Genomic DNA, 21639 nt, shown 5'->3' on the forward strand with positions numbered 1-21639 from the left:
TCTAGTTAAGGCTATGGTTTTTCCTGTGGTCATGTATGGATGTGAGAGTTGGACTGTGAAGAAAGCTGAGCGCCGAAGAATTGATGCTTTTGAACTGTGGTGTTGGAGAAGACTCTTGAGAGTCCCTTGGACTGCAAGGAGATCCAACCAGTCCATTCTGAAGGAGATCAGCCCTGGGATTTCTTTGGAAGGAATAATGCTAAAGCTGAAACTCCAGTACTTTGGCCACCTCATGCGAAGAGTTGACTCACTGGAAAAGACTCTGATGCTGGGAGGGATTGGGGGCACGAGAACGGGACGGCAGAGGATGAGATGGCTGGATGGCATCACTGACTCGATGGACGTGAGTCTGAGTGAACTCCAGGAGTTGGTGATGGACAGGGAGGCCTAGCGTGCTGCGATTCATGGGGTCGCAAAGAGTCGGACACGACTGAGCGACTGAACTGTACCTTCTTTGGCACTGCCTTCTTTGTAATTGGAATGAAAACTGACCTTTTTCCAGTCCTGTGGCCACTGCTGAGTTTTGCAAATTTGCTGACATATTGAGTACAGCGCAGTAATAGCCTCATCTTTCAGGATTTTAAATAGCTCAACTTGAATTCTGTCACCTCCACTAGCCTTGTTTGTAGTAATGCCTCCCAAGGCCCACTTGACTTCAGCTTCCAGGATGTCAGGCTCTAGGTGAGTGACCACACCATTGTGGCTATCCAGGACATTTTGTATAGCTCTTCTATATATTCTTGCCACCTCTTTTTAATTTCTTCTACTTCTGTTAGGTCCTTACCATTTCTGTTCTTTATCGTGCTGATCCTTGCTTGAAATGTTTCCTTGATAGCTCCAATTTTCTTGAAGAGATGTCTAGTTTTTCTCATTCTATTGTTTTCTACTTCCTTGAACTATTCTTTGAAGAAGACCTTCTTATCCTTGCTGTTCTCTATAACTCTGCATTCAGTAGGGAATATCTTTCCCTTTTTCCCTTTCCTTTTGCTTCTCTTCTTTCCTCAGCTATTTGTAAAGCCTTCTCAGACAACTCTTTTGCCTTCTTGCATTTCTTTTTCACTGGTTTTTGTCACTGACTGCTGTGCCATGTTACAAACCCCCAGTCCATAGTTCTTTGGGCATTCTGTCTTCCAGATCTGATCCTTTGAATCTGTTAGACACCTCCACTGTATTATAATCATAAGGGGTTTGAGTTAGGTCATACCTGAATTGTCTAGTGGTTTTCCCTGCTTTTTTCTATTTAAGCATAAATTTTCCAATAAGGAGCTGATGAGCTGAGCTACAGTCAGTGCCTGGTCTTGTTTTTGCTGACTGTATAGAGCGTCTCCATCTTCAGCTGCAAAGAGTGTAACAAGTCTGATTTTGGTATTGACTATCTGGTGAGTCCATGTGTAAAGTCATCTCTTCTATTGTTGGAAGAGGGTGTTTGCTATGACCAGTGCGTTCTCTTAGCAGAACTCTGTTAGTGTTTGCCCTGCTTCATTTTGTACTCCAAGGCCAAACTTTCTTGTTACTCCAGCTATCTCTTGACATCCTACTTTTGCATTCCAATCCTCTATGATGAAAAGGTGTTAGTTCTAGAAGGTCTTGTGGGTCTTCATAGAACCAGTCACCTTCAGCTTCTTTGGCTTCAGTGGTTGGGCATAGACTTGGAATACTGTGATGTTGAATGATTGGCCTGGGAAACGAACCAAGATCATTCTGTTGTTTTTGATATTGCACTCAAGTACTGCATTTTAGACTCTTGTTGACCATGAGGGCTATTGCATTTCTTCTAAGGGATTTTTGCCCACAGTAGTAGATATAATGGTCATCTGAATTAAATTCACCCATTCCCATTCCTAAGATGTCAGTGTTCACTCTTGACAACTGCTGCTTGAGCATGTCCTACTTACCTTGATTCATGGACCTAACTTTCCAGGTTCCTATGCAGTATTGTTCTATATAGCATCGGACTTCACTTTTACCACCAGACACATCCACAACTCAGCGTTGTTTCTGCTTTGGCCCAGCCACTTCATTTCTTCTGGAGCTATTTCTCTGGTCTTCCCCAGTAGCATACTAGACACCTTCTGACCTGCAGGGCTCATCTCCCAGTGTCATATCTTTTTGCTTTATCATGGGGGTTCTTAGTGGTTTGCCATTCCCTTCTTCAGTGAACCATATTTTGTCAGAACTTTTAACTATAACCCATCCATCTTGGATGGCCCTGCACAGCATGGCTCATAGCTTCATTGAGTTATGCAAGACTCTTTGCCATGACAAGGTTGTGTGTGAGCCATGAAGGGGGGACTTTATAGTTAGAGTATATTTATTTGCATAAGAAACTGCCAAACTCTTCCAAAGTGACTTTTCCAGTTTGCATTACTACCAGCAGTGAATGAGTCATTTGGTGGTGTCAGGATTTTGTGTGTTTTGGACAGTATCTTAATACCTGATAGGTGTGTCTTTTGCAGATGTTTTCTTCAAGTCTGGATTTTCTTCTCTCTAGAATTTTCGCTATTTTCGTTGTACTCCACACTCCTGAGGGCTGTGATGTGGTGCCAGTGGGGGCGGCGGCTCACTGCCTGAAGGGACTCAGGGAGAAGCCCGGGGCTGAGACTTTGTTCTCTGACTCTGCCCCGCTCCATGTGGAAAGCATACTACCAGACCTGTATCTGAGAAGAAATTAATATTCCCTAATATTTATTCTTGCCATTTAGGTAATTTTTTTTTTAGGTAATGATTTTTTTTATTTTCATTTATTCAAGTTTTTAAATATAATCAGTCAAGGTAACATGTAAAAGTTTTTTCTGGACATTTTAAATGTTCTCTCGAGAACAGCATTTATTCTATTGTCTTTAATTGCAATAAAGCTATTTAGTTTTGTACATTTATTTTATATTTAGCCATTTCATTAGGTCTAATGGTTCTTCATTTGATGCTTTTTCCATCTTCTAGTTATATGATCTTTGCCTAAATAATAGTAATTGTATTTTCCTTCCCAGTAGTTCTCTTTTCTGTTTTATGTCTTGTACTGATTAGAAGTTACAGAATAATACTGAGTAATAATGTGGGAGGGTGGACATATCTTTTTTCTGACTTTTTTCTAACTGGGTTATGCTGGGTAGAATATCATTTATTTTGAAAGTACTGTAAGCATTTTCATACATACACTGTTTTGAATGCCTGTATTTGTAAGTTTAATCAGAGGTAGGTTTCATAGATACAATTTTTTGTCTGGCCAAGAGATTGATTATTGAGCATTTAAAAATCATCAAAAATGTAGATCAGCAACTATATTTAAAGAGGGTGGAGGAGGGACCTAAGATCCAGTCCCATGGCTGTCTCTTCAGGCGGAGGTCAGCATTTGCGAGGTTTAATGAGTTTTTGGCTGAGTACGTGCTGCTTTTCTGGTCAACTGCAGATGTATGTGGGGCCCTGACCTGATCTGCATTCCCAGTATTTATGATATCTTTATTCAGAAATATTAGTTGAAGTGTAGGAAAATCTGAATTGCAAAATGTTTCCCTTCCTAAATTTTTTTTCCCAGGATTGAGTCCATCAAGGTCTAGTTCCTCTGATTTGTGAGATGAGGATCTTTATTTTAGGTGGTCCTTCAAGGGCTGAAACAAATATTATTAGCCTGCTGGCGGCAGCCTCTGGTTGGGGTTTGGGGGGCGTGGGTGGTGGCCCATGAGAGCTGCCAGTGGTCTCTCCCAGCTCGTGTCCCCGTGGTCTTGTGGGACTCCTGCCCCTGGAGCAGGAAAACTGAGTTTGCCATTTCCCAGTGCCTGTGAGGCCTGTCCATCCCTGCAGCCACTTACAGAGAACCACCCACGTGCTGATATGGAGCTTCTAGTCCAGGTGGTGTCCTGTGTCGACATGTGTGCGCTGAGGAGTCAGCAGGGTAGGCAGAGGCTTGCTGGCCACTGGGTTTCTGCTGAGCATGTTGGTCTAGAGGAGCTTACTGTGACTGCGGCCAGCGTGTCCTTGGCAGGTCCGCTCTGGTCCAGTTTCCTGGGGGTCGTTCGTGCAGGCTCTGTGTGGAGTCCCATCCCTCAGTCTTCATGCCGTTGGATGTATTTTTCTGTTAAATTTATGAGTGTGTTAAATGGTGGCTGGTGTTAGCTGTCTGTGCCAGGACTCAGGCACGTCAAGAGCATCACGGCTGTTGGAGTCGTGTTCGGGCATCTTCACAGAGGAGCGAGAAGGCTAGTGCGTGCCGTGCTTCTGTTGTGCACTGCTGCACCTGTGAGCCTGCTGTTAATGTGATGTGACCAGATATCCCCAGCATCGTCCTCTGTTGTTGGCCAAGGCTGGTGGAGGTGGGAAGAGGCTTTCTGACTTCTGGGTGTGTCTTGCACGCCTTTCACAGCATGTTAAAGTACAACCATCTCCCTTAATTCATTCACTCAAATGGTACAACTAAATGATTCATAGTGTCACAGATATGTGACTACAACCTACCAATTTTAGGACATTTTCAGGACCTCAGGAAGAAACCCTGTGGCTCTTCACCCCCCGTTTCCCCTCCCCAAGCAGGTGCTGGTCCGTTTGTGTCACTGCATCTTCACTGCTCTGAACTTTTATTTGAACAGAAGATCATGTAATGTGTGGACTTTTGTGACTGACTGCTTTCACTGAGCATAGTGTTTTAAAAGGTTCATCTATGCTATAGCTTATGTCAGTACTTAGTTACTTTTTTTGACTGACTCATGCTCCATTTTAGGAGAAGGCAATGGCACCCCACTCCAGTACTCTTGCCTGGAAAATCCCATGGACGGAGGAGCGTGGTAGGCTGCAGTCCATGGGGTTGCTAAGAGTCGGACACGACTGAGTGACTTCACTTTCACTTTTCACTTTGATGCACTGGAGAAGGAAATGGCAACCCACTCCAGTGTTCTTGCCTGGAGAATCCCAGGGACGAGGGAGCCTGGTGGGCTGCCGTCTATGGGGTCCCACAGAGTCGGGCACGACTGAAGTGACTTAGCAACAGCAGCAGTAGATGCTCCATTTTATCAATTTATCACAAATGTTTGGTTGTTTCCACTTTTTGGCTATTTTGAATAACATTGCTATAAACATTTGTGTAGAGTATTTTGTGGGGCCATGGCCTTGTTTTCATTTCTGATGGGTATATATCTAGGAGTGGAATTTCTAGGTGCCTCAGACTGAATGTTTATTCTCCCAGATTCATATGTTAAATCCTACCCTATGTGATGGGGGCTACGCAGTGGGGCCTTTGGGAGGTAGTTAGGTGATGTGCCAGAACCCTCGTGAACGGGACCCCCGAGAGCTCCCTGCCTCTCACACCACATGGAAGTACACCAAGCGCAGCCAGCCCTCACCACTCAACCGCTGTGAGCACCGCATCTTGGACTGCCCACCCTCTGGGCTGTGAGGAGTACACTTCCACTGTTTATAAGCCACCCAGTCCATGGTCTTCTGTTAACAGCAGCGCAGATGGACTGAGACACTGGGTCACAGGGTCTCTCTGCATGTAATCATTTTAGAGACCTGCTGGCTGTTTCCTCCACGTGATGGCATCGTTTTTCATACCCCCAGTAGTGTGTTAGGGTGTGATTTCTCCACTTCCTCACATATGTATTGCTCTGATTTCTTGATTCTAGCCATCCTTGTGGGTGTAAAGTAGTATTTCACTGTGGTTTGACTTGTATTTCTCTGATGACACATGTACTGAGCATCTTGTGTACTTCCAAGCTGTTTGTATAACTTCCTGGAGAAGTGTCTATTCTGATGCTTTGTTCATGTAAAAAATTTTAGTTATCTCTTTATTATTGAGTTGTAAAGTTCCTTTCTATGTTCTAGATACATATAAGGACTTTATCAGACATATGATAAAGTATCAGTTCAGTTCAGTTACTCAATCATGTATGACTCTTTGCGACCCCATGAACTGCAGCACACCAGGCCTCCCTGTCCATCACCAACTCCCAGAGTCCACCCAAACCCATGTCCATCATGTCAATGATGCCATCCAACCATCTCATCCTCTGTTGTCCCCTTCTCCTCCTGCCCTCAATCTTTCCCAGCATCAGGGTCTTTTCAAATGAGTCAGCTCTTCACATCAGGTGGCCAAAGTATTGGAGTTTCAGCTTCAACATCAGTCCTTCCAATGAACACCTAGGACTGATCTCCTTTAGGATGGACTGGCTGGATCTCCTTGCAGTCCAAGGGACTCTCAAGAGTCTTCTCCAACACCACAGTTCAAAAGCATCAATTCTTCGGCACTCAGCTTTCTTCACAGTCCAACTCTAACATCCATACATGACCACTGGAAAAACCAGAGCCTTGACCAGACAGACCTTTGTTGGCAAAGTAATATCTCTGCTTTTTAATATGCTGTCTAGGTTGGTCATAACTTTCCTTCCAAGGAGTAAGCATCTTTCAATTTCATGGCTGCAATCACCATCTGCAGTGATTTTGGAGCCCCCCCCCCCACCAAAATAAAGTCAGCCACTGTTTCCACTGTTTCCCCATCTATTTGCCATGAAGTGATGGGACCAGATGCCATGATCTTCGTTTTCTGAATGTTGAGCTTTAAGCCAACTTTTTCACTCTCCTCTTTCACTTGTATCAAGAGGCTCTTTAGTTCTTCACTTTCTGCCATAAGGGTGGTATCATCTGCGTATCTGAGGTTATTGATATTTCTCCCAGCAATCTTGATTCCAGCTTGTGCTTCCTCCAGCCCAGCATTTCTCATGATGTACTCTGCATAGAAGTTAAATAAGCAGGGTGACAATATACAGCCTTGACGTACTCCTTTTCCTGTCTGGAACCAGTCTGTTGTTCCATGTCCAGTTCTAACTGTTGCTTCCTGACAAGATTCTTAAGAGGTAGGTCAGGTGGTCTGGTATTCCCATCTCTTTCAGAATTCTCCACGGTTTATTGTGATCCACACAGTCAAAGGCTTTGGCATAGTCAATAAAGCAGAAATAGATGTTTTTCTGGAACTCTTGCTTTTTCGATGATCAGTGGATGTTGGCACTTTGGTCTCTGGTTCCTCTGCCTTTTCTAAAACCAGCTTGAACATCTGGAAGTTCACGGTTCACGTTCTGCTGAAGCCTGGCTTGGAGAATTTTAAGCATTACTTTACTACCGTGTGAGATGAGTGCAATTGTGCGGTAGTTTGAGCATTCTTTGGCATTGCCTTTCTTTGGGTCTGAAATGAAAACTGACCTTTTCCAGTCCTGTGGCCACTGCTGAGTTTTCCAAATTTGCTGGCACAATGAGTGCAGCACTTTCACAGCATCATCTTTTAGGACTTGAAATAGCTCAACTGGAATTCCATCACCTCCACTAGCTTTGTTCGTAGTGATGCTTTCTAAGGACCACTTCACTTCATATTCCAGGATGTCTGGCTGTAGGTGAGTGATCACACTATCGTGATTATCTGGGTCATGAAAACCTTTTTTGTACAGTTCTTCTGTGTATTCTTGCCACCTCTTCTTAATAGCTTCTGCTTCTCTTAGCTGTGAAAATAGCTGTGAAAAGAAGGGAAGTGAAAAGCAAAGGAGAAAAGGAAAGATATACTCATTTGAATGCAGAATTTCAAAGAATAGCAAGGAGAGATAAGAAAGCCTTCCTCAGCAATCAATGCAAAGAAATAGAGGAAAACAATAGAATGGGAAAGAACTAGAGATCTCTTCAAGAAAATTAGAGATCCCAAGGGAACATTTCATGCAAAGATGATAAAGTATATATTTGTAAATTTCGTTCTGTGGATTGTCTTCACTTTTTTGCTAGTGTCCTTTGAAGCACAAAAGTTTTAAATTTTGATTAAGTTCACTTTATTTTTTCTTTTGTTGCTCATGGTTTCAGCATTTTATCTAAGAATATCCAAATCTAAGGTCATAAAGATTACCCCTGTGTTTTCTTTAAAGTTTTATAATTTGAGCTCTTCTGTTTGTTGTTGTTGTTTTTATCTGTTTTGTGTTAGTATTTGTATATGATGTGAGATGACGGTCCACTTTTGTTCTTTTTCCTGTTATTACGCAGTTGTCACAGCACCACTTATTGAAAAGACGATTCTTTTCCTATTTGTCTTGGCACCTTTTCAAGGAAATTAGTTGGCCTCGGAGGTGTGGGTTTGTTTCTGGATTCACAGTCCTGTTTCATTGATCTGTTTATTTTTCCACTTGCCAGTAGTGTCTTGATTGCTGTTGCTTGGTAGAATGTTCTGAAATGATAAGAGGTAGTTCTTTTTCAAGATCATTTTGACTATTTGAGTCTCTTGTGAGTCCATATGAATTTTAGAATCAGCTTAACAATTTCTACAAAGAAGTCAGAATTGCAATGCACTGAATCTGTAGATCTGTTTAGGGGGAGAATTGCTGTCTTAATAGTGTTATGTTTTCTGATCCATGAACATTGTATGATTGTCTCATTTATTCAGACCTTTTAAAGTTTATTTCAATAATATTTTGTAGTTTTCAGGAAAAAAAAAAACTTTGAACTTTTGTAAGCGGTATTCCTAAGTATTCTTTTTGATGTGTTTGTAAATGGCACTTTTCTTTCTTTGATTGCTCATTGTTGGTATATATTGACAACTGATTTTTGTTTATTGATCATGTATCCTGTCACCTCATTGAACTGGTTAATTCTAGTAGGTTTTTAGGGGATTCCTTAGGATTTTCTCTGTAAAATATGTCATCTACAAATAGAAGTATTATACTTTTTCCTTTCCAATCTGGATCTTTTTTATTTCTTTTTCCTTTGCCTCATTCTTCATTAGGGGGAAAGCTTTCAGTATTTTACCATACAGTCTGATGTTAGCTGTGAGTTTCTCATAGATGCTCATTATCAGATTGAGGGAGCTCTCCTTAAAAATATATATATATATACTAATTGATTTTTTTAAATAGCATAACAAGCCAAAGAAACACTGAAAACTTACTGCTGCTATACTTAGCACATACAGTGACAGTTTTATTATAACCATGCAATGTGTGTAAGTTACACTTAAAACTTGAATGTTTGTGTCTTTACTTTGATTCATTTCAAACTATTTCTCATTTCCTTTTTGAGTTCTTGTTTGACTCCTTGGTTATTTAGGCATGCATTGTTTAACTTCCACCCAGTTGTGAGTTTTTCCTGCTACTGATGTTTAATTCCTCTGTGTCAGAGGAATGATCTGACAACTATGAACCATTTTATCCTATTAAAAGTATTAAATGTTTATTTTATGGACTAGCATATGGTCGGAGCCAGGTAGGCTGCAGTCCATGGGGTCGTGAAGAGTCAGACACGACTAAGCAACTTCATTTTCACTTTTCACTTTCATGCATTGGAGAAGGAAATGGCACCCCACTCCAGTGTTCTTGCCTGGAGAATCCCAGGGCCGGGGGAGCCTGGTGGCTGCCATCTGTGGGGTCGCACAGAGTCGGACACGACTGAGCGACTTAGCAGCAGCAGCAGCATGTGGTCCGTGTTCCATGTGCACTGAGAAGAATGTGTGTTCTACTGCTGGACAGGGTGTTTTATTGATACCTACTAGGTCTCCTTAGTTTGTAGTGGTTTCCATGTCCTCTGTTTATTTTCCGTCTAGTTCTATCCAGTGTTGATACTGAAGTCTCTTCTCTTGTTGGGTTGTCTAGTTTGCTTTTAATTTCTCCACATTTTTCCTTTCTGTATTTTTTCTGTTATTATATGCCTATATGTTTTGTTATATACTTCTGATGGTAAGATATAACAGTTTCTGTTTATCCAACTTACATTTCTTCCATTTATCATAGCATATGGTTGGAGCCAGGTAGGCTGCAGTGAAATAATCTCTTTATCTTTAGTAAGTTTAAAAATTCTAAAATTTCTCTTATTGATATAGCCACTCCAGCTTTTTTTGTGGTTGCTGTTTGAGTGATTTATCTTTTCCCTCCCTTTTACATTTGATCTTTTTTATCTCTGAATCTCAAGTAGTCTCCTGTAGGCAACATTTAGTTGGATCAGTTTTTAAACACAGTATGACAATCTCTGCCTTTGATTGGATTGTTTAGTCAGTTTACATTTAATAGTATTATTGCTTAGTTGAAATCATATTGCCATATTTTGTTTTCTATATGTCTCGTGTCTTTTTTGTTCAGTGATTCCTCCTTTAGTGCTTTCTTTTGTATTACATGTATATTTTCTAATGTAGGACTTTGCTGGTGGCTCAGATGGTAAAGAATCCACCTGCAGTGCAGAAGACCTGGATTCAATCTCTGGGTTGGGAAGATTTCTAATGTAACATCGTAGTATCTTATTGTTTTACCATCTGTAGTCCAATATTCCCACCCACCTCTTTTATGCTGTTATTGGCAAATATATTACACCTATGTTACATAGGCCCAGCATTACGTTGAATATATATTAGTGTATATACCTCCTTAAGTTAGTTATAAGAAGTAAAATCTATGCATTTTTACTGTGTTTTACGTTGCATTACATAATTACTTTTATCAGCGACCTTTGTTTTCTCATGTGGTTTTGAATTACTGTTTGGAGTTACTTGCTTAAGTCTAGACCATTATTTAGTGTTTCTTATAAGAGAGATTTGCTAGCAACAAATTCTTTCAGATTTGCTTATATGGGGAAAACTTATTTCATCTTCCTTTCTGAGAGATGGCTTTGTTGGGCTCAGGATTCTCGTTTTTCAGTGTTTTCATGCAGCGCTTTGAGTATGTTGTCTTACTCCCTTCCGGCCTTCATTAGTTCTCTGAGAGTCAGCTCCTACTCTGACTGCAGCTTCCTTGGTAAGTGACCAGATGTTTTTCTCTTGTAGTTTTCAAGACTTTCTCTTTGTATGCTGTGGTAAAGAAGATGTCTGGTCTTCTCTCCAACCCCCATTCCTAGCACAGAGGTTCTAAACCCTTGGGATTCCTGAGGGTCAGGAGTCATTGTTATGCCAGGGATATGACTCCCCTGTGCCCCTCCATTAGCATAAGGATGGGGCTTGGTTCTGGTACCAAAGACTAGGCATAGGAATAGAGGTTTGGGGTTTTCAGCCATGTCACCCCCAGGGAATAGAGAGGGCTAGAGACTGAGTTCTTTCACATAGTCAATGATTTAATCAGTCATGCCGACATAATGAAATTCCAATACAGACTCAGTAGAGCTTTATGGTTGGTGAACATGTTGATGTGTGTGTGAGAGACAGAGGCAGACAAGGTGACTCTGAGTTCACAGGGAGACTGCCGGAAGCTCTGCATTCCCCACCCTCTGAATTTATATCCCTTTGATCAGAAGTCCAGGTAAAGTGAGCCCCTGAAGTGAGGCTGGTGACTTCCATAAAGACAGTCTTGAGGACGATTGAGCCTTGAACTTGTTGAGTCCAAGACAGACTCCAGGTGGTTAGCCTCAGGATTGATGTTGACTCTGACTTTGCTTTACAACAGTCTGTGTGTTTGTGGGTCTCAGCATTGATGTTGACTCTGACTCTGTGTTACTACAGTGTGTGTGCTTGTGGGTCGCTGTGTTCATCCTACTTGGAGTTTCTTGAGCTTCCTGTTGTATGGATTTTTGGTTTTCAAGAAATTTGGTAATGTTCTGTTATTTCTTTGATTTTTTTTTTTTGCTAATTTCTCTCTTCTTCTGGTACTCTATTTTGCATATGTTGATGCGCTTAATGGTATGATGCATTTTTCTGAGGTCATCTTTTTCATTTTTTCTCTCTGGTTTTTGGCTTCAAGTTCAGTAATTCTTTATTCTCCAAATTAAGACCTACTTTTGAGCCCCTGTAGTGAATTTTTAATTTTGTTTATTGTACTTTTCGCCCTCAGAATTTCTGCCTGGTTCTCTTTGGTTGCCACTGCCTCTGCTCTTTTTTATTGGGTGCCGCAGTGCTGGCATGCCTCCTTTTGCTTCTTTAATGGCACTTCCTTCTGTCCTGTGAATGTGTTTATGATGGCTGTTTTGTCAAATCAAACATCTGGTTTGCTCTCAGAGTCAGTTTGTTTGTCCACTTTCTTTTTGGTCTATAGGTTTTCCTTTGCTCCTTTTTTGGCTGCTTCAGAATTTTTCATTAGAAAATGGACATTTTATTCTATTTAAATTTTTTAAAACTAAGGTATAACTAGGATATAACAGTATATTAGTTTCAGGTGTACAGCATAAAGATTTGATATGTATACTGCAAAATGAGCACGACAATAAGTCTAGTTAATCCATCACTGTAGGCAGTTAAAAGTTTTCTCTTGTGATGATAACTTACATGTGTAGTATCATTAGCTGTAGTCACTACACTGTGCATCACACCACCATGCCCATGACTTATGTGTTTTATAACTGGAAGTTTGTGCCTTTTCCCCTTCTGCCTCTGACAACCGCGGTCTGTTCTGTGTCTGTGAGTACTGTGTATACATGCTAAGTTGCTTCAACTCTGTGGGGACTGTAGCCCACCAGGCTCCTCTATCCATGGGATTCTCCAGTACTGGAGTGGGTTGCTGTGTCCTCCCTCCAGGGGCTATTTCTAACCGTATCTCTAGCCTTCTGCACTGTCAGGCAGGTTCCTCACCACTGGCACCACCCGGGAAGCCGTGTGTGCCGGGTTCTTTTTGGTTTTGCTTTGGTTTTGATTCCACATATAAGTGAGATCACACAGTATTGGTCCTGATCTGTCTGACATTTCAGTGAACATAATGTCCCCAAGGTCCATCCATGGTGCAAACAGCAAGATTTCATTTTCTATGGCTGTATAATAAACCATGTGTGTGCGTGTGTGCACATCACATTATCTTTAGTCATTCATCTGTTGATGGACATTTAGGTTGTTTTCACATCTTGGCTATTGGGAATAGCACTGCAATGAACATGAACTACATATATTTTTCCATATATCTTTTCCAGTTAGTGTTTTCATTTCCTTTGTATCAATACACAGAGGGAGAATTGCTATGTCATTCTATTTTTAATTTTTTGTGAAATTCCTATGCTGTTTTTTATAATGTCTACACCAATTTACATTCCCAAAAGCCATGCACAAGGGTTCCCTTCTCTTCACATCCTTACCAATACTTGTTATTTTTTGTCTACTGAGCGTATTTTTCTGTCTCCAATAACTTTCAAAGGGAACAAGGGATTAAGATGTGAGTTTATTTTCCTTATTGATTGTTATTTCCAGCTCTTACATATACCCATCAATCTTTTTAAGTTTATTTTTGCAGTAGTAACTTAGAATACTGCCGTGACCTATAATTAGAATACTGCCGTGACCTATAATTACTGGCTTCCTTTGGTCTGAGTTTTATATGTTTGTTTTGTTTGTTTTATATGTTTGTTTATGCAATTTGGAATTCCTCTGTTTTGACACTTAGAACAAATTAGGTTAGGTTCTTACTACTATTTTTAGTTGTATCATTGCAGATACTTAAAATTTTAGTATTGCTCATGATTATATGGTTGTTATATACAGTTAACGATTAGCTTGTCATCTCACTGTGGGAGTGGAGCTGCTGCTGCTAAGTCACTTCAGTCGTGTCTGACTCTGTGCGACCCCATAGACGGCAGCCCACCAGGCTCCCCCGTCCCTGGGATTCTCCAGGCAAGAACACTGGAGTGGAGAATGGAACCTAAATTTCTGGTAGGATTGTGGACTGTTCTGAGGGGCACCTGGTGGGTGCTCCACCAGCTTCCCTTCCTGCTCCACCCACTGCCGCCGGCTCACTGGCACCCCTTCTGACTGTGAGAGCTCAGCGGCTTGCCTTTGGAGGCCATGGCCGAGCTGGCCTTTTCTTGGGACAGAGGCCCATGGTGGCTGGGCAGGACGGGCCAGGACAGTGGTGGTGGTGGTGGTGGTGCCACTGGCTCAAGAGGGAGGTGCAAACAGCCCAGAACCCAGTGCAAAGGCGGGGCTCCAGCCATCCCACTTTGGCAGGGCCCCAGAGCTGCCCCCTCCCGGGTGGGCCAGGGAAAAGGGGGGATTGCTCACAGGAAGCAGGAAGGCCAGCTGGAGGAGAGCAGGAGCTAGCGCCCCAGGTGCCCTCGGGCCCAGGGCCCACCTGGCTGTGCTGCTCCCTGGCGGCCACCTCCTTCCAGGGCTGCCCCCTGGAGGGCGTACACACCGCACAGCATGAAGTCTGGGCTCTGAGAAGAGCTGTTTTTGCTTTCTCTCTACCTAAGCCTTGTTGATGTATTGGTTATCTGATAATGTTGGGTTTTGTCAGCTTTTTATTCCCATTGCTGTGACTGCAGAGGGTATTCAGAGGCTGCAGAAGTGGGGGGAGCAGATGGGATTTTCCTTTGGCTTCTCGCAACAGGTTAAGTTCATCTGTCTAAAATATTTATAGCAAAAAAACCCACATATTTTGGATTTCGGTTGGCAAAGTGAAGGCCTGTGTTTCTTCATCAGGATTGCTTTTTCCAGTTTCTTTGTGGCACCTTTGTGTTCATGGGATCGGGCTGCTGTAACATAACACCAGGGACTGAGATTCAAACGGCTATGGTGAGACCAGCAGGACACTTCCTGCCAGGCTGCATCCCATCCCATCGCAGGGCTCCACCTACAGGGCCTGATCCCCCTCACCCCCACATACCATCATGTCCCAGGTTAGGATTCCAGCAGGGGAATTCTGGGGAGAGACATCCATTTAGACCATTGCCTTCGATGAGCCAAAGACCAACGTTTCTCCCTTTGGCAGGCCCTCTGGCCCCAGAGTTTACCTGTTATTAAAGCCGTCAGGCACTCCGTGGCCAGTGTGCATTCACAGGGGCAGTTAACGCTCCTGCTGGATGGGTCCTTTCCAACACTTGGCAGACCTGCTGCACAGTTTGTATCGAGGAAGGTTGTAGTGGGCAGTGTGTAGAGGTTCTGATTTTCAGTTCCATAAGTACGTCACATGTATAAATGATGTTTGTTTTCATCAGGCCTACAAGATTATGTGAAGGTTGTAATTTATACTAGTTACATAAATTAAGTCATCATTTAGGGTTAATTTTTATTTCGGCTAAACAGTTTGTTAAAAAATTTGGTGTGAAAAGGAAAAATTTGCTTTTCCCCCCTGCAATCCTACTCTGAATAAGTAATTGCCACAATTAATTACCACTACAGTTAGCCAGTTAGTTTTCAAATAGCTCTTAAAAGGACACAAAGTGGAAGTTTTTTAGAAATGAAATGATTGAAAATGCAGTTTAAAACTCTGAATGAATGTATTATGTTTGGTTCCCAAATGTGCAAAAGCAGAGGACAAGTTGTTTTGTTTTACGTCTCATCGCTGTCTCTGAATAGCTTCTGGTGTGTTAGATTCTAAATGCAGCAAGATCTCTGTGTTCGCTTCCTGAGACAGTGAAGCACAAAGAAGTCGGGGACCTGGAGTGTAGGCGGGCAGTGCTTGCAGGGAACTGGGAATATAGAGGGCCGAGTGCTTGCGGGAGACTGGGAGCGTAGACGGCCAAGTGCTCCTGAGGAACCAGGCGTGTAGAGGGCTGAATGCTCACAGGGAACCGGGCGTGCAGGCGGCTGAGTGCTGACGGGGCAGCCAAGCAATGGCCTTCTCCCCCCTGAGGTGCTGGGTGCTGACAAGGTGGTGGTGCCCAAGCGGGTGCAGAGACCCACCCACCTCTCTGGGGACAGTGCCCGCTACCCTGTGCCTCCTGGAGATCTCAGTTCACACCTCATGTGGTAAACAGATCTGCTGGGGACTTTTTACAAGCTTCAAGACTCTTAATAACACTTTCTGACAGCACCCCAAAGCTAAACAAGAGAAAGAAAACCAATGGAAAAAAGGGCATGTTACCGAGCAGTGTCCTGGTCAGCAGGGCGTGCAGAGCTGCTGGATGCTGTCTGTGACAGAAGATCCAAGTCCTTTCAGGCCCAGAGCCCACCCTTCTCCAGAACCAGAAGGCTCGCCTGACAGGGTCTCCTCCTGAGACACCGGGGTGAAGACCTAGTCACATGACTGGCTTCTCCCACATACTCAGAGAGCCTTCCCAAGTCAAAAGATTCTGTTTTGTTTTGCCCATTTTCCTACTAGGTCGTTTGATTTTTTTTTAATTGTTCTATAAAATTCTTTATATTGAAGACATTAGATTTTTATCATTATACATTACAATCTTTCCTAGCAAAGTAGCTTGTCTTTTTGTTTTTCAAATTCAGAAAGAACTGTGAAGTTTATAATTAAAAGAAGAGTACCCATTTCTCCCCTCCCCACCATGAATTCTGCTCTCAGAAGTTACCACTGTTAATGTTGAAGCTCTTTCTCAAGATACTTGCGAGCAGGTTTGCAAGCTCAGTGCCTGTCTCACGTTGCAGTGGGACCCTGTGGAAAGCTGTCTCCCTAGAGACTGAGCCCTGTGCCTGTGGACTCTTTGCTCTTTGCTACTGTGTTTCAGAGGAGCGCGCTATTCAGAGCAGTCTTTTCCATTCCATCAGAGAGGTGTTTCCCAGGGCGCAGGGGGAGGTGTGTTTTATTGGACTAGTTAGATTTCTGGGTACGCACTTACCTGCCCTCAGCCCCTGGAAAACGCCACTTGTCAAGGCCTCTGTTGTGGGTCAGAGGCTGACATCTGCCGACATCTGAGGCTGCATTGCTGGACATGTCCCTCTCTGCAGTGTCCAGGCGGGCAGTGTCCTCCAGTGGCTGAGGGGAGCTTTGTTCTGAACTGGGGGCTGCTTCTTGTGCCCACTGCGCATCTGCCTTTTATTGATTTTCCTCACGAAACTCCTCTTAACTGCATTTATATCTTGAGTGTCTGAGCTCTGTCCTGCACCAGTTTCTATCTGGTGACTTTCCCTGTTCTCCTCCTCCCAGAAAATTCAGTATCTGCCTGGCAACACCTCATGCTCTTTCTGCCCACCATCTGTCGTTTAGTTTCCTGGGGCCACCTCCTCCCGTGGCCAGTCCACCACTCCAGGATGCCCTGTTTCCTGCTCCTTCCAGCAGGGACACATGATCTAAGACTGAAAATGGACTGAAGGGGATGTGGTGAGTCTCATCTCTGCCTGCCACCCAGTTCTCCAGTTGACAGCTCTTGCTCCTCCCTCTAGAGGTCTTGTCTGCATATAATGTATAAACACAGGACGTGTCAATATGCACACATGTACACAGATGTCACATGTACAAAAAGTGAGCGTGTGAGTCCCCAGATACGCACGGACAGCTGGTAGCACATTGGGGTCTAGCTGGTGGGCTTGGGTTAGTCCCCAAAGCCCCTTCTGCCTGCCTAAAGAGGCGTCAGCTGACAGACGTTCAGGTCACCCCCTCGGGATTCCACAGTGCATTTTCCTGCTCAATGCTTTTGGCACACAGATGCACTTGGCTTTGAATCAGGAACCTCTCTCTTCTCTTCTATTAGCATGAATAATTGAGTTGACTGCCAACTGATTTGGGTATTGAAAAGATACAAACATTGTTGCACAAGTGACCAAACAAACCAAGAACTCAAAGTTTAATTGGTGGTTGATCAGGAACATTTTTCACATTTTAGGACTACTACATGTATTTGTTACTATTAGCAAATGCATTTGTAGCATCACACACTCTACAACAACTGCATGTCTTCTTGTGCTCTGCTGGTGAGTCACTTTGATCTGTGCATTCCCACTGAGGAGCAGGTCCACAGCAGACCATTGTACAGTATGTAGTTTTCAGAGCAAGCCACGTGAAGCCTTAGCTGTTTCTCTACTTAGTCTAAGGAGTTTCTGTAGAGTTTACTGCTGAGTGTCATCCTAACAGATTAAAAGGGTCAGCCGGATGAATGCAGAGCCCCCATCTGGGGAGCAGGGTGATATCAATTGTAATCTCACAGTAACTTCTAATGATCCTTATTTTACATGGTATCAATTGTAATGTTTCTTTCATTTAGAATTTTAAGTTGGTTCTTTGTTTTCCTTGGTGAGTCTAGCTAAAGGTTTGTCAATTTTGTTTTCGTTTTCAAAGAACCAACTCTTAGTTTTATAACTCTTCTGTCATTTTCGTGTCTCCGTTTCTCCTCTTTGTCACTCCATTTTACTTTGTGCTCAGTTTGTTCTTTTTCTCACGCTTAAGGCATAGAGTTATGTTATTCAGGATTGTTATTTTGTCTTGTGAACTTCTTTCTTAGAACTGCTTTAGTTGCATCCTGTAAGTTTTAGTATGTTGTATTTTTTTGTCTGTCTCAAGATACAGTTTTGTTTCCTCTTTGATGTTGTTCAGGAGAGTATTGTTTAGTTTGCATGCAGTTTCCACTTTTCCTCCTCTGATGGTATATGTTGCAGTCAAAAAAGATACTATGCTTACAGTCTCCTAAGTTTGCTCAGACTTGTTTTGTGGCCTAATATATGGTCTATCATAGAAAAGGTTCCATGTGTGCTTAAATGAATGTGTATTTTGCAGTCACATTATAGAATATTCTATATGTGTTTGTGAGGTTCATTTCATCTGTAATGTTGTTCAGACTGTTTCCATATTGATTCTGTCTGATCTCTATCCATTGTTGAGAGTGTAGTATTAAATTCGCTAGCTATTATTATTGTACTGCAGTTTCTCTTTTTAGGTGTTAGCAGTAGTTGAGAAGGCAATGGCACCCCACTTCAGTACTCTTGCCTGGAAAATCCCACGGACGGAGGAGCCTGGTGGGCTGCAGTCCGTGGGGTCGCTGAGAGTCGGACACGACTGAGCGACTTCACTTTCACTTTTCACTTTCATGCATTGGAGAAGGAAATGGCAACCCACTCCAGTGTTCTTGCCTGGAGAATCCCAGGGACGGGGGAGCCTGGTGGGCAGCCGTCTATGGGGTCACACAGAGTCAGACATGACTGAAGCGACTTAGCACAGCAGCAGCAGTAGTTTTGGCTGCACCATGCAGTTTGTGGGATCTTAGTTCCCCAACGAGGGATCAAACCCAGGCCCTCAGCAGTGAGAAGGCTAAGTCCTAACCACTGGACCACCAGGGAATTCTGTTAATTTCTGCTTTATACATTTACGTGTTCCAGTATTGGGTGCATAAATATTTAATAACTGGATCTTCTTGATAGAACTGACCCCTTTATCATTATATAGTGACCTTTGTCCCTCTTCACCATTTGTAAAGTCTGTTTTGTGTTACATAAGTATAGCTATCCCTACTGTTTTTGGTTCACCATTTGCTTGAAGTTAGTTTTACATCCATTCACTCAGGCTATGTGTGTCTTTAAAGCTAAAGTGAGACTCTTTGTAGGAAGCTTATAGTTGGGTCTTGTTAACCCATTACAGTTTACATATATTTTTGTGTATCCAAGGACAGATTACTGTAGTTGGAATTATTTTTAGTACTTTTTTTCTACTTTTAAATTAGAATTATAAGTGATTTATGTACCACCATTACTGTATTACTCTTGAGTATAAATTTACCTGTCCTAGTGAGTTTTACTCTGGCTTTGTGTTTATTTTCACTCACAGAACTCCTTTAAGCATTTCTTGTTAGGCAGGTCTAGTGCTGACAAACTCCCTTCACTTTTGTTTGTTTGGGAGAGTCTTTATCTCCCCTCATTTCTGAAGAACAGTTTTGCTGATATAGAAATCTTGGTTGATAGGGTTTTTTTCTTTTGTTATAATGAGTGTGAGTGTAAAGTCTCTCAGTCATGTCCGACTCTTTGCAACCCCGTGGACTGTAGCCTGCCAGGCTCCTCTGTCAATGGGATTCTCCAAGCAAGAATACTGGAGTGGGTTGCCATTTCCTTCTCCATATCCTATGGTAATTATAATTCAGTAAGTAAATTAAGAAAATGCTTAGTAGTTAAAATATCTTTTGACTATATCATCTCATCCTCTCCTGGCCTGACAAGTTTCTCTTGAGAAATCTCTCCATATTGGGGTGAAGGGTTCCTTTGTATGTAAGTAGTGTCTTTCACTACTTTCAAAATTCTTTCTTTTTGAACAATTTAATTATGTGTCTTGGTGCTGATCTACGTGGGTTCAACTTATCTGGGGTCCTTTGGTCTCATGGATCTGGATATCCATTTCTCCCCCCAGGTTTGAGACATTTTCAGTCCTTATTGTTTTAAGTATACTTTCTGTCCCTTTCTCTTTTATTCTGTACCGATTGTGTTCCACAAGTCCCTTTGACTTTCTTCATTCTCTGTCATTCTTTTTTTCTTTTTCTCTTACTGGATACTTTCAGATGTCTTTGTTTCTCTGCACTGTCAAGTCTATTTTTGACCCTATTAAAATTTTTGTTTTGTGTTTTCAGTTCTAAGATTTTTTCTTTATGGTTCCTATTTGTTCCATGTATTGTTTTCCTAATTTCATTTAGTTACCTTTGTGTTGTGGTTCACTAAACTTCAATAGGGTTATTTTGAATTCTCTGATAAAACATTTATAGGTACCACATTTCTTTAGGGTCAGTTACTGAAGTTTTATTAGCTCCCTTAGGTGCCATGAAATTAAAAGACGTTTACTCCTTGGAAAAAAAGTTATGACCAAGCAAGACAGCATATTAAAAACCAGAGACATTACTTTGCTAACAAAGGTCCATCTAGTCAAGGCTATGGTTTTTCCTGTGGTCATGTATGGAGAGAGAAGGGGATGACAGAGGATGAGATGGTTGGATGGCATCACCAACACAATGGACATGAGTTTGAGTGAACTCCAGGAGTTGGTGATGGACAGGGAGGCCTGGTGTGCTGCATTCCATGGGGTCACAAAAAGTTGGACACGACTGAGCGACTGAACTAGGTGGTGTCACATTTGTCTGCTGTTTTGTGATTTCAGGCTCCAGAGCCATCAGAGTGACTCCAGGAAAAGGCACTTGACAGGAGAGCCCTGCAGATGCACTTCCTTTTCTCCATCCCTGCCTTCTTATTACTGTATTTCTTTGAATCTAAGGTGCCAGGCGTTAATTATATCCTGATTTCAGAAATGAAAAAGTAACAAAATCATTTCTAAGAATCTACAAAATGTGTGGTGGTGCAGCCTCCCCACCCCTCAGTACCCCTCCGCCCTGGGTTGGGAGCCCCGTCAACCTGATCTCGTTTGGCTGAAGTTACTAAACGCGGGTGACTGTCTTCAGCCGCATGGAGGTTGCCTGCAGCTGATGGGAGAACTCGCTGTGCAGACACACAGATAAGGCGGTGTGGGCCAGCTTCTCTGCTGAAGTGTCAGCTTCATGACCACTGGGTGACACGACTCGGACCTGTGTATTCACTGCGTCAGGTCTGATCTTCTCTTAACCTTTCATTAGGTTCCAGGAGCAACTTTCCGAGGCTGGAAAGAAGTGACTTCTCTATTTAACAAGGATGACGAGCAGCAGCTGCTGGAAGGGCGAAAATCCCCCAAGTCCAGAGCGTGAGTAGCCGCTGTCAGGGGAGCAGGCATTCCAGAGACAGAGGGCAGGGCCATGAGAGGGGACAAGAGGGGCTTCCTCCCTTGTGAGGAGATGGAAATGAGTTGTTCTAAGTATAAGCACTTTGAAAGACTATAGAAAAATGGAAAAAAATTTTAAAAGCTTCTCAGACCAGCTCTTGAACTTCCAGCTGTAAACTGAACTTACAAGCCTTAAAGCAGATGGTAGCCACATGTTTAAGGTGGGCAGGTGGCAGCTGTTCTAGAGAATCAAGGAAAAACCCAGTTAAAAATGCAAAGATTGCCTGTAAACTATACTTACATGCTGACAATGCTGCTAGTTAAATATTTTGAATTTAAAAAATATATATTTAGGGAATTCCCTGGTAGTCCAGTGGTTAAAACTTGGTGCTTTCACTGCTGTGGACCT

General features: G+C 42.6%; 1 protein-coding gene across 1 annotated transcript in view; it reads left to right on the forward strand.

The window, feature by feature from the left end:
• The window catches only part of TDRP (testis development related protein), a 53567-nt gene that overhangs the window by 28490 nt on the left and 3438 nt on the right, over nt 1-21639 (forward strand). The window contains exon 3 of the mRNA XM_070377734.1: nt 21109-21212. Within this exon, the coding sequence (XP_070233835.1) occupies nt 21109-21212 (104 nt within the window). The remainder of the gene's footprint in view (nt 1-21108; nt 21213-21639) is intronic.

Source organism: Bos mutus, chromosome 1 (assembly GCF_027580195.1).
Source record: "Bos mutus isolate GX-2022 chromosome 1, NWIPB_WYAK_1.1, whole genome shotgun sequence".
Lineage (NCBI taxonomy): Eukaryota > Metazoa > Chordata > Mammalia > Artiodactyla > Bovidae > Bos > Bos mutus.